Genomic DNA, 12,944 nt, shown 5'->3' on the forward strand with positions numbered 1-12,944 from the left:
TGTGGAAGTTTCAAACACTAATACTCACTGCTGTTTGGCCTCTGAATGAAGCAAATTTGCTAATTGCATTCTATTAATTGAGACCTTTCCAACGATATAAAACACATGGCTATTAAATCTTCTTTTATGGTTTTACCAACTCTGAATGTAATTGTTATGATAACAAATTTACAAATGATGAGAATGAAACAGTTTTAATTTGTCAGCAAATTAAAAAGCATTTATTTAAGAATTGGTAGGATCAGCTATATGCCTTGTAAAGTCCAGATTCTAGGTTTTAAAATGACATATTTTGTTCAGATCAAGCAAGTAGTTATTAATTGATTATGTAATTATTATTATTATTTTTTTTTTATGTTTTCAACTGGTTGTGCCTCCTGTTGGCCTGGCACAAGCTCAGTTCAATTAATCCTTCTATCAGCAAAAATACCATTTATTTTTTGTATGTTCACAAAAAAAAAAAAAAAAAAAAAAAAAAAAGAAGTACAAAACCTGTCAGAATTACTAAAAAAGAAGTTGATAAAAAAAATATAATGCAATATTTTGTGATAATATATGTAATATGAGAAATTTAGAAACAATCTTAGTGAACTGGTCATTCTTAGCACAAAATGAACACAAGACAAGGGTTAAATAGCTATTTGGCTATTGATCAACATTAAGGCTCAAAAAAGGCATCTACATTTTTATTTACCTGTAGTCACAGACTTGAAATCAGGCTGTTTTGAAAGCAGACATATGTTTGACTTCAGAGTCTGACATTTTAAGAGTTCAAGAGTTAAACCTGATGTTGTGTAGGTCTCTCAGATGGGAAATCAATGAGTGAATGCCAAGCACTGTTTTTGGCTTTCAGTAATATTGCACAAAAAGGCACTACATTACATTTGGATATGAGAAAAACAGAATTAAAGAGAAGACAAGGGCACTAGATGAAACAGAAACACCATTACTAAATTACACAGGTATCGTACATCAAAGACACCACAAAACGAGAACTTTGGCTTATAGTTTATTAGACATCACAATGATCCATAAAACATAGAACAAGTTACTACCTATGCATAAAAATAATCCCAGTAGAGAGAGAGAGAGAGAGAGAGAAAAAAAAAATGCCAAAACAAAACAATAATATTAGAAATAAAAAGAAAATCACAATTCTCCCCATTGGGTGGTCTATACAGTCAATGATTAATCTTTTTTTTTTTTTTCCTCAAGCAAAACAAATCAATAAAATGGCTCAAAACAAAGTAACAAAGGCACATCTTGGCTTGATGATGACAGAGCAGCGCAAAAGCACACATGGTAGATGAATACCAGTATGATTTTGAAATAGCCTCTGCCTGCTTGATATGGTTTCTGATGATGAAGTATAAACATATGGCAAATACAGTAGCTTTGTTTGTTTTGCTGGAGAGTAGATTTGATAAATGACAAAGAGTGGTTCAGTAACCAGAGACCACTTATTTTTAGGAGGGCCACTATTTTGACAGCATTCCAAACTCCCTTAGATTGTATTGATTGTCTTTTTTTAAATCCAAATTGGCATTTTACTCAAAGGGTTAGACCACCCAAAAATGAAAATGTCATAATTTACATTGTTCCAAACCCGTAAGACCCGTATGAACACAAAAGGAGCTGTTAGGCAGAATGACAGCCTCAGACACATTCACTTTCATTGAATGGAAAAAAAGAGCCTTGCTTATTCTCCCTTTGTGTTCCATGCAAGAAAAGTCATATGGGTAACATGAGCGTGAATACATGATGGCAGAATTTTCATTTTTGGGTTTCATTTCACTATCCATTGAACTGAGCTTTACATAATGCATAATGTGACATATATAAGACAGAAACATTTTAAAACAATCTAAAAATATACAAGCAATAATTAAATAAGTTTTAAATGCAAAGGTAAAAAATGTACTAAAATGGAATCACAGTTTAAAACAAAGAAAGCCTTATGCAAACAAATATTACAGTGATTGTCTAATACTGCACCATTTTAGCAAAAGACGGTTGCATGAAGACAGTCAAATTGCACATAAGAATGACATATGCTAACCTCAAATACCATGCAGCATGCAGACGTACATTCCCTTTATCAGAAGCAGAGACAAGACCGCAACCCAGCTAAGACTAAATGACAGGTGAGAAGATTGTCATGTAGTAATAAGAAAAAAACTTTTGCAAGAATCGGTAATTGTCTTTGATGTCCAACAGGCCAGAAGATCAGGCAGTGAATGTGATCGATGGATAATCATGAATGAGTAGGGTTGTAATTAATCTAGGGGAACTGTACCTACCATCCATCCATCGATCTGTCTACCTATTCATATATTCACCAAGAAATCATCCATTGCTTTGTGAATGTGCAAGTTTCTGCTACTAGTCACCATTAAAGGAATAGTTCAGCCAAATATGAAAATTCATAATCGTGTCATTCTAAACCTGTCTGACGTACTTTCTTCCGTGGAACACAGAAGTTGAATCTTTGAAAAATATTCTGGCTGTTCTTTTCCATACAATGAAAGTGAATGGGGACTTTGACTATCAAGCTCTAAAATGAACCCAAAAAAGCACCACAAAAGTAGCTCATACGACCCATGGATTATATTCCAAGTCTTCTAAAGCCTCATGATAGCTTTGTCTGCCCAACAGACCCAAATGTAAGTTGTTGTTAATTGAAAATCTTGAACATGGCACTATTAGACGCACTGCGTCAGGTTTGACATCAGTTGTTATTGGCTCTTGTGTGTCTCATTGACCAAATGTCATTGACAACCCCAGTCCCAAATCATTTTCATTGTATGGAAAAAAGCAGAACTATTCCTTTAAAACTCTCTATTACCTGTTAGAAGTCTATAGCTTGTCTTCAGTTCATTGTGTTAACCGTTGTTTTGATACAAGCAGTGCAACTGTGAGCTCTTTGGCACAATTACAATGATGCTTTCAGACACTGACACAGTGATCTATTGACTGCTTGAAGTGGATTTGCGGAGTACATTCAAGAGTGAAAAACATGAACAGTGATGGGATTAGTTGCCATGCCATCCAGGAGCCAGTGAAAAGGACAAGGAAATTGGAACAAGGATAATTTAAAAACTAGTATTATCCCTACTCGATCTTAATCGAAGAAGGAGGTGCAGACTTGATCTTTAGTTACTGCAACCAAGACCGCTTGTGAATGTTACCGCTATTATTTGGCTGCAGACAATGGTCTATAACCAAGCTTATAAAACTCTAGCCAAATCCTGATCACCCTCAGCAACTCTTTACCAGTGTATTGTGCTTTTAATGGCCAGAAAATTAGGGTGCGAGGAAAGGTTGCAACAGGTGTCCACAAGTTTTTAGGAAAGCGACCAACCATGCCATGCAGATTATACAGTAACAAAATCCACACGTTTCAAGACGTAAAACATCAGCATACGACTTTAGTAATACCCGTTAAAATTAATTTTCAGAAAATGTACACTTTCATTTTGTACCCCAGTGGCATTTTTTTTAATTTGTTTTGCATTTTCTTTTCTTCTGAGCGCACTTTAGACTGGCGATATATATTATTTTGTTATATTATTTACAGAACTTATTTGGTACTTTTCAGGAACAATCAAAGGAACAAAATTAAGAAAATAATGCATACATCCATTTTTTGTTAGGTGACATAATTGATTAAAATGACATCAGATGTAAAATATAAAAATAATTTTTGCTGTATGCAAAATACATTGCATATACCACAAGACAGTTTCCCTTCATCACAGAAGTTAACGCACACAACCGACAAAAGCTTTCAAAGATAAAAAGAGCAGTACACCAAGATTGCGGAATAAAATTTTACAGACCAGTAAAGCAGCATTTTATAGTATATGCATTGCATTTTTAAATACTGAAAGCATATATATTAAACTTTTCAGGAAACATCAAAATTGAAAAGTACATTTGTCGATTCAAATTGTTCGCTCTATATGCTTTTCGTTATCCAGGATTAAAATATAATCACATAATACCTCGAAAGTGAATTATTACCAACTATCATGGTTTTGTTTTATCGCTAACAGCTAGTAGTTGTCTGAAGTAACATAAATTTGTAGTGGTACATTATCAATAATCCAAAATCTGACAGAGATATGTAAGCTATGAAAGTCTGCTTCTCCAAATGGAATATCTTTGATGGAACGTCCACAAAACCATGAGAATATGTAAATTAGCCATGTCTAAAGAGAAATTTCACCAGGCTGGGGTGGTTTTCGAAGCGTGTTTGTTTGCCCGAGCCATGTGCCAAGCTGCTGTGCTGTTGTGGGCGATAATGGCTGGGCAGTGTGGTGGCAGTGCAAATCGCAGGCACGGCCTACGTATTTAGACCAACATAGGCGGGGACATAAAACTTTCCCCACGGGCTATGTTAGCGGCAGTTGGTTCGTGGCTAGCATCGATATCGTTTTGCTCAGCAGGTTCATATGGTGGAAGCATCTCGTCAGTCACCTCGTCGTTTTCGGGAGGGTGTACTGAAGCATCCCAGACAGTGGGTGTGCCGCCATTAGCGGGAGGGCCAGTGTTGTCATCATCTAGATCCTAAAACAGGAACAAACAAAAGTATTGTTTGGAGTTGTCGTTTAGTTAAACATGGTGTTTATACAAGGAATGTCGAAGCTAGATGTACAGTAATTGCACATTGTTCACTAACATGGACCAGTCAACTAAGTAAAGGATTAACTACAGTCAGCCAGTCTTTATTGGTAAAAAAAACTCACGATGGAGTTTGGTCTTGTATTACCCTAAAGGAGTTTATTTTGCGATAATGACTGGCTGACTGTAGATTATCCAGCTTATTACACAGCTACTGACCAAATATATAATTAAATGGACATGACATATTGATTTTAGTTTAAACATTATTATGTGAAAAAAAATAAAAAACATCGGAATCCCCAGAAACTGTTGAATTCAACCTTCGGTTTACGTCAACCTTGAGTTCTGTTGAGTACTCAGAATATGGCATGAAAATGATTGTCTGATGGTTTATTATCTCTTATTATAAGACATGAAATATTTATTTGAGTTGAAATTATTTTATTAGCTTACTTGCAAAGATCGCAGAGTGATACGAGAAGTACAAGATCACTCGCAATGCCCGGATGACCGGTAAAATATCACTTTATCCCTGGATGTGCAGTCATTATTCAGAAATATCAGACTGCTGGATAGTGCAATTGGCCAATCAGAATTCAAGTATTCCAAAAACTATTTTGTAAACATTTTATTCAACAGAGCACACATTGGTATAAAAAAAATCCACTTTGCATTGGTTACTTTAGAATAGCAAAATAATTGTACACACTTTTAGTATTGCTACAACTGTGTACACACAAAAGATTATTCAAAGATAAAGTGTGCTGTCTGGTAACTACCGTTACTAGACAGAATTGCAATAATAACAATCATATTCAAAGTGATTTCCAGACACGCTCACATCTGCCATTGGTCAAAAACAAGTAGCCATGCCCTAAACTCACGGCATTGTTTTAGCCAACATTGCTGTGTAGGGCAGGTTGAAATGGTCAAAACAGGGCAATTTTTTGATAGTGCCACTGTGTTTACACTTTTTAGAGAAATTAACTGACACATGGCTTACTTAAAGTTGTCTTGGCATATTAAAGGTAGGACAAAATTATTTAAACATTAAAAAATGACATACTTCAAGCTTTAAATGACAAGCCAGGGACCAGAAACAACACTAGCTGGCTTCAAAAATAAATGTAAATAATTTTATTTCAGACAGATTGACAAAATGAAGCAACATATGTATCGATGCAATGGGTCAAAAATAGAAACAGGCCATCCGTCAACTGAAGGTGCAACAGGCACTTCCAGTGTAGACAGCAGCACACACATCTGGTGGAGATACGGTGTAACGCATACTGCGCGTACACACATTCACAATTCATTACAATCACTGAGGTGTTACTAATGCCCATTTAATAGTTCCTCAATCAGTCATTAAGCATCAGTATAATAGCTTCAGAACAGAACTGCACACTACATAATAAGTGCACATTCTTCTTTATTAGAGTTCACTGATATGGAATGAAGATTCAGCAGATAAAAGAGTTTGATATAACACTTCACCTCCTGACTCAGAGTGAGCAAAAATGTAATTTAAAAGTGTTAATATAGTGTGATTGTTATCAATTGTGTGTGTCTGTGTTAGTGTCTGAGTAATGAAGCAGGAGCTGGTTTCTAATTATGCGAGATGAATGTACTTTTTATTTCACTGAGGTGATGCCAGTTGCACCCCTGATCATTTAACCTTTTAAAAAGGTCTGGAAAAAGAAAGGATACTTACATACATACACAGTAATTTAAATTTCACAGCTCAAATAAAAGTTATTCTTGTGAATTACACAGCTAACAGCGCAGCAGTGTATACCAACTTTTTTAGTTATATTTTCCATTCATTTCCTCCATAGATATTTAAAAAAAATCTTCAATAAAGAGTGCAAAACTTTGAACCAAATTAAACAGCTTTGAGATGAGTCAAAACATTTGATTCAAACAAAAAAGTATTTGAAAATCACTTTGGAAAAAAAGGCAAAAGTACAAGACTAGGTACATAAATTCTTTGAGGTGGGAATGAACTACTCATCACATGAAGCATTGCCAACAGAATCAAACAATGGTTACAATATAAAACTTTTGACTATAAGTCGTTGCTTAAGTACTAAATACAATATTTGACGTTTAGCAAAATATTCAAATATGTACATAAGTTGTTCGAGATTGTAGGGAGATTGGCTCGATTATGTCTATTACAACACTTCATGGTAGTGGATGGTCAGCAGTTTTGGTGTGATTTCCATTTCCATGGTAAAAGTGACTTCTCTTATTGGTGAATCACATTAAAGGGATAGTTCATCCAAAAATAAAAATTCTCTCATGATTTACTCATCCTCCTGGCACCCCAGACATGTATGACTTTCTTTCTTCTGCAGAACACAAATGAAGGTTTTTAGAAGAATATCTCAGCTCTGTAGGTCCTCACAATGCAAGTGAATGGGTACCAACATTTTGAAGCTCCAAAATCCACATAAAGGGAGCATAAAAGTAATCCATATGACTCCAGTATTTAAATCCATGTGTTCAGAAACGATCTTATAGGTGTGGGTGCAAACAGATCAATATTTGAGTCGTATTTGATCATAAATTCTTCTCACTGCCCAGTAAGGGGCGATATGCATGAAGAATGTGAATCACCAAAAACAGAAGGAGTATGTGAAAGTGAAGTGGAGACTGACTGAGCAGGGAGGATAATTTACAGACTATTGATCCATTTCACACCCATTTCACACATCATATCGTGTCTGAACCCATGGATTTAACCACCAGAGTTGTCTGGAGTACTTTTATGCCCTTTTTGGAGCTTCAGAATTTTGGCACCCATTCACTTGCATTGTATGGACCTAAGATATTCTTCTAAAAATCTTCGTTTGTGTTCAGCAGATGAAAAAAGTCATACACATCTGGGATGGCATGAGGGTAAATAAATTATGAGAGAATTTTCACTTTTGGGTGAACTAACCCTTTAAGGATTATGGGTAGTTCAATGTAGTTTCATGACAGCTAGTAATAAATCGTGCGAGATGGCGAAATTGTAAGATCGTATGTCTTGGCTCGTACAAAAAGGTATGACTTTTAGACCAACCAATCAACAAACAGAATTTAAAATTGATACAATACAGGCATCAAATTTGATCTAGCCTCCTACCCAACACTTTATTTTAAGAAAGGAAGCGTCAGTGAACAAATTTGGTTACTCATTTCATATTTATTTATGCCAAACATATGACTGATGTCAATAACATATAAAATGCTTCCCTCATCTCCACTGTATTCTATATTCTGTGGTACACAAACAGTGAATTTTCTATTAAAATCATGGTTAAGTTCAGAGTTTGGCAGGGGGTAGGTTTATGGTTACGTTTAAGCATGGGTTAAGGGTTCAACTGGGGGGGGGGTGGTAGAATAACATTGTTTGTTGGTTTGTTTATTTTTCTCTGTGGGAGTAAAAGTCATCCGTGTTTGTACAAGCCAACTTCTTACACTAATTTCTTATCATTTCGGCATCTTGTACTGTTATTATGACTTGTCATGAAACTGGGTTGAGTACTGTGCATTTGCCAATTAAACACTATTTTTTATTTTTTAAATAAAGCTTAAATATAACACAGGATTTGGCTTCCAGAGAAGCTTTTACTATCCCGAAATAATCACTGACCTCATGGGTAAGTCTTTCTTAAAAGGCTTTTATATTTTCGCTATAAATCAATTTCTCAACGGAAAGAATAAATGGGATGTTTACTTATCGTTGCACTCTATAAAGACATGCACTCATGCTGAACCCAAACCGAGTTCCCTGAGGGCAATATCACAAAGGTATGTGTCTCTGTATCTCCTTCAAACACAGAACTGCTGTAGTAATTGGCTTTATGGTTATCATAGTTGATGAAATAACCAGCTCATCATATTAATCCACACAAAAACCCTTTGGCAATGTTAGCACAAGCCACACATAGCTGTGAGTCACTAGTTTTCGCCATTGGCATGAGTGTGTAAGCCGCTTGCTGCAAGGCAAGGTCTTTAGTATCCATTGTGAGTTAAGAACACCGCTTACCTGTGACATTATTGTCAGGAAACCGGGCTGAAAATGTTATTTAAATTGCAGTTTGAAGTGGTAATACAGGCTTGCAGAGTCATTCAAATGAATTGAAAGGAAATCCGAGACACCTTGTCTGTATGATGGATGTACATTCAAGGATTCAAAGCTCTTCAAAGCAATGTTTATTTAGTGTAGTACATCAAAATTAAAGAGACGGGATGGGGAATCTTACTGTGACAGGCTCGGCAGAATTGGTTTCATAGTAGTTAGCCTCGTAGCTGCTGAGCAGCTGGGTTTCCATGATGGTTGTGGCCTTGTCTTGTGGTTTATTAAGCTGTAGAGACACAAAAACATGGGATGATGAGTTAAACACACACACAAGAACAAATGTTGCTACTTTATTCGTAGTTAAAGGCACAGTTCACCCAAAATTCTGATATAATTTAATCACCCTCATGTTGTTCCAAACACACATGACATGGAACACAAAAGGGTCACTGACAAATAAGGTTGACCAGGGTGATAAAAATTAGAAATCTTAAAAAAAAAAAGTTTGCAAAAATTAAATATTTGTGTCCAATTTGCATTAAAAAAATCTTTGAAAACATAGCATTTTTAAAAATGTCATGTGGTGTAACATTTCACCATTACTCTATATGACCTGTTTTTTTTTTTTGTTTTTTTTTTTGCATTTTCAGAAAAATGTCTCTCTCTCTCTCTCTCTCTCTCTCTCTCTCTCTCTCTCTCTCTCTCTCTCTCTCTCTCTCTCTCTATATATATATATATATTTAACTTCACAGCCTTGAAGGTCCTAAGGGGTCCCTCTCTGTACCCCCACCACCACAAAACTTTGATTTGGTGGACAAAAGTTTTTCAAATATTAATCACTGTTCACAAGTGTTTCCCTGACTTTGGCCTGAGACAGCCGAGATAGGCTCCAGCACTACGACCCTACAGATGGATGTTTCACTGCTTATTTTTATAATAACAATAATAATAATAATAATAATAGATTATTCTGAACTACTTGTGCTAACATTTTTTTTTCAAATATTAATAATATTTTAAAACAAAATAGTTTCACTGCTTATAATAATAATAATAATTATTATTATTATTATTATTATTATTATAACGATATATTATTCTGCACTTCTTGTGCCAACATTTATTTATTTTTATTTTAGTTTTTTTACTGTCGTTTCATCAAAAAAAAAAAATTTTTAGAAAAAAAAAAAAGTCAAAATAACTTTAAACTAATTGAAAACATGTTTATCATAGCAGAGGTGTATTCAAGTAATTTTAATGTACTTTTGATCACATAATAGATCCGGACAAAAAAATAAAAAATTAAGCGTCACGTCATTGATGAGAAAAAGGGGATGTTATGTGACAGCCTCTGACAGCCTCAGTCATCATTCACTTTCATTGCAAGGTTTTTCCATACAGTGAAAGTGAATGATGACTGAAACATTCTGCCTCACATCTAACTTTATGTTCTACAGGTTATTCTCAATGTAATTAAACATTCACTGAATGTTTTTATTGTTTGAATGCATCCACAAACACGTACACACACACTTGTGCACCAACACACAATATTAGCTCCACCCACACATGTTCTACATTCAGCTTCGATCTATACACATTACCCCCATATTAACCCTTACTCTCTCAACCATAGCCCCAGGGCAACATTAGGAATTCTCATTCTCTTCGCTCTGCTAGTTTTTACATACTTGCCAATACAAGAGCGTATTCCGAATGCAGCCCAGCACCAGCTGAGCAAACAAAAAATCATTGTTAACAGCAGAAAAATGGCAATTACCCTTTACTTGAGCAATATTATTTTTTTCCGTCCAAATACTAATTTTGTTCTTCAAAGGTTTTAAATTCAAAAGAACTATTTTATGCTACTTTATGCATGTGTGTCTTTTCTCAAAGCTCTGTTTTTAATTGCCACATTTAGCCTGGAGAATTGCACATAATCTCAATCCTCTATAATGAAGAACCTCAATACATCAAGTTGAAAGAGAATGTCAGATATGTGAGTGTCTGAGAGGAGGCTGATGGGAAAAGCGTCCGCTTACCATTTCTGTCGAGCTGCCAGACTTCATCGGAGGAGGTGGCTTGTGTTTGGGGGGGCCTCTGGATGAGAAACAGAAGGAGATGTTTAGCTCTAATTGTGATGCCCTTGCATACCACACCGTGAATGTAAAATTTAAGATGCATTGAGAATGAAAGAGACTAACATAGCTTGGATGTTCGAGCCAGGAGAGAGAGGAAAAAATGGATGTTGAACATGAATGTGATTGTGTGTGCGTTCACACTTACTCTCCGTTTTTAATGCTCTGACGACGTTTGTGGTACATGGCCACGCCAGCACCGATCAAACACAAAATTATTATGGCAGCAATGATCCCTCCAATAACTGGCCCAGCCGAGGCAGCTTTTGCTACAGGATGATCTAAAGAAACAAAAAAGGAGACATAAATAGTTTTAACATCTATTACTCTGAAAGTTAAAAACACTTCAGACCAGATATAAAGGAATAAAGACAATAACAGCATTTACACTGCAAGATCATCTGATATCATCTGATACATATCTGAATTTCTTGATCAGACATAACCGATATCCCAACATGAATTATACTGTACATATGAATTTCAGCTATGTAACAACTAGTGCTGAGTAAGTTACTCAAAAAGTAATCCACTACAAATTAAATAATTATCTAAGCTGACATCAGATTTCTGATTATGTCAAAGTAATCACATTACTAATTACTTAACTTTTCAATTACTGTCTAAATCACTTTTCACAGAACCGTTTTTGTTTTTCCGCTCAACGAATACAAAATTATATCTATATCCTCCTTGTTCATTGTCGTACGCAATTCAGCTGTCACAGCAACACAAACAGATGACATACAGTATGAATGTATGAATTCATATTTTAAATATACTATACATAATATTATTTTAGAAATAAATGTAACCCAAGAATGTACTTAAAAGTTGACCTTAATTTAAAGTAATCTGATTAAAGGTATTTAAAATACAAAGTGTTACTTTTTAAGTAAAAAAACAAAGTTGTGTAATTAGATTACAGTTAGTAATAACTCCGAATACACTCAACACTGGTAACAAATGATGAAAATATTGTAGCAGATGATTAGATATCATATGCATATCGGATTTACAGTGGCCAATCAAATGCAAAAACATCAATTTAATTTACTTTTGATGTTTACTTGCATGCATCAGATCTGTGCCATTTATTGGGATAATGAAAAAAAAAAAAAATTAGAACTGGCTGACAGTGTAAATGCAGCAAAGTGTCAGTGGACAAGCTGTTTAAGTGTATATTACAGCCATTTCTCAGTTTCACTATCTGACACAATGTTGTGATGTCCACCATCAGCTCTCCAGTCCACTAATCTCGTTCAAAAATGAATATCCCGCAGCTTCTTATCTTTCCCTTTTCAGTTAGACATTTAAAGCCAAAGTGATAAGGATCGTTATAGTGTAGCTCATTTTGATGAGGTATTCACAGGCAAAGCTTGCTAAGACTTGCTGTTGGGTTGGGCATGCTAAAATTAGTAAGCCCCTTTGCTCTCAAAGCCACTAAGGAGACGAAGGGGGCGAGAGAGATAGTGCGAAACTGAGATAGAGAGGGAGAAAGACGGGATTGCCTGCACTGAACATTCTTATTGAAACTTTGTCCATTGTCATGCCAATAAAACACTCCTGAAATAAATTATGAGGCTGCCAAAGATCGAGAGATATGAAAACTATAAGAGAGAGCAAGCAATACTGAAAAAAAGGGGGATATTCCTTTTGTATTCTGAGGAAATTACACAATGCAGTCCCAGTGCTGCCCACTAGGAGCAGCAGTTGCCATATTGAAAATTCCTAATTCCATTTGATCTGCAAACTCACAATGGTGATCTGATCATTCTGTGAAGTCAGATGTGCTCAAAACACACTGACACGCTTAAACATGTAGTCACACGTACAATTTAATATATATACAGTATATATATATATATATATATATATATATATATATAAAAGATTCTTGGGCAGTGAGCCACAGTCTGGCATGCAAGCTTGTCTAACATAACACTGGACACACTTTAAAAACACAAACGTCTTTCAACAACAGCACTGAGGTGGTGAGATCAGATTGAGAGGAGGAACATTATAAAAAGGTGTCTCTATTTGATAAAAGCTGATAACTGCACAGCATGGATTGTCCTGCTGCTTCACATTTGTTTTTAGCGCAGTTG

General features: G+C 35.4%; 1 protein-coding gene across 1 annotated transcript in view; it reads right to left on the minus strand.

Annotated features, from left to right (window-relative positions):
- Positions 1–993: 993 nt before the first annotated feature.
- The window catches only part of LOC127421095 (nectin-2-like), a 184,840-nt gene continuing 172,889 nt past the window's right edge, over positions 994–12,944 (minus strand). Inside the window, exons 7-10 of the mRNA XM_051663860.1 lie at positions 10,985–11,117; positions 10,741–10,798; positions 8,883–8,984; positions 994–4,569 (exon numbers count right to left, since the gene is read on the minus strand). Coding sequence (XP_051519820.1) covers positions 4,354–4,569; positions 8,883–8,984; positions 10,741–10,798; positions 10,985–11,117 — 509 coding nt within the window. The 3' untranslated portion in view covers positions 994–4,353. The remainder of the gene's footprint in view (positions 4,570–8,882; positions 8,985–10,740; positions 10,799–10,984; positions 11,118–12,944) is intronic.

The sequence above is a fragment of the Myxocyprinus asiaticus genome, chromosome 30 (assembly GCF_019703515.2).
Source record: "Myxocyprinus asiaticus isolate MX2 ecotype Aquarium Trade chromosome 30, UBuf_Myxa_2, whole genome shotgun sequence".
Classification (NCBI taxonomy): Eukaryota; Metazoa; Chordata; class Actinopteri; order Cypriniformes; family Catostomidae; genus Myxocyprinus; species Myxocyprinus asiaticus.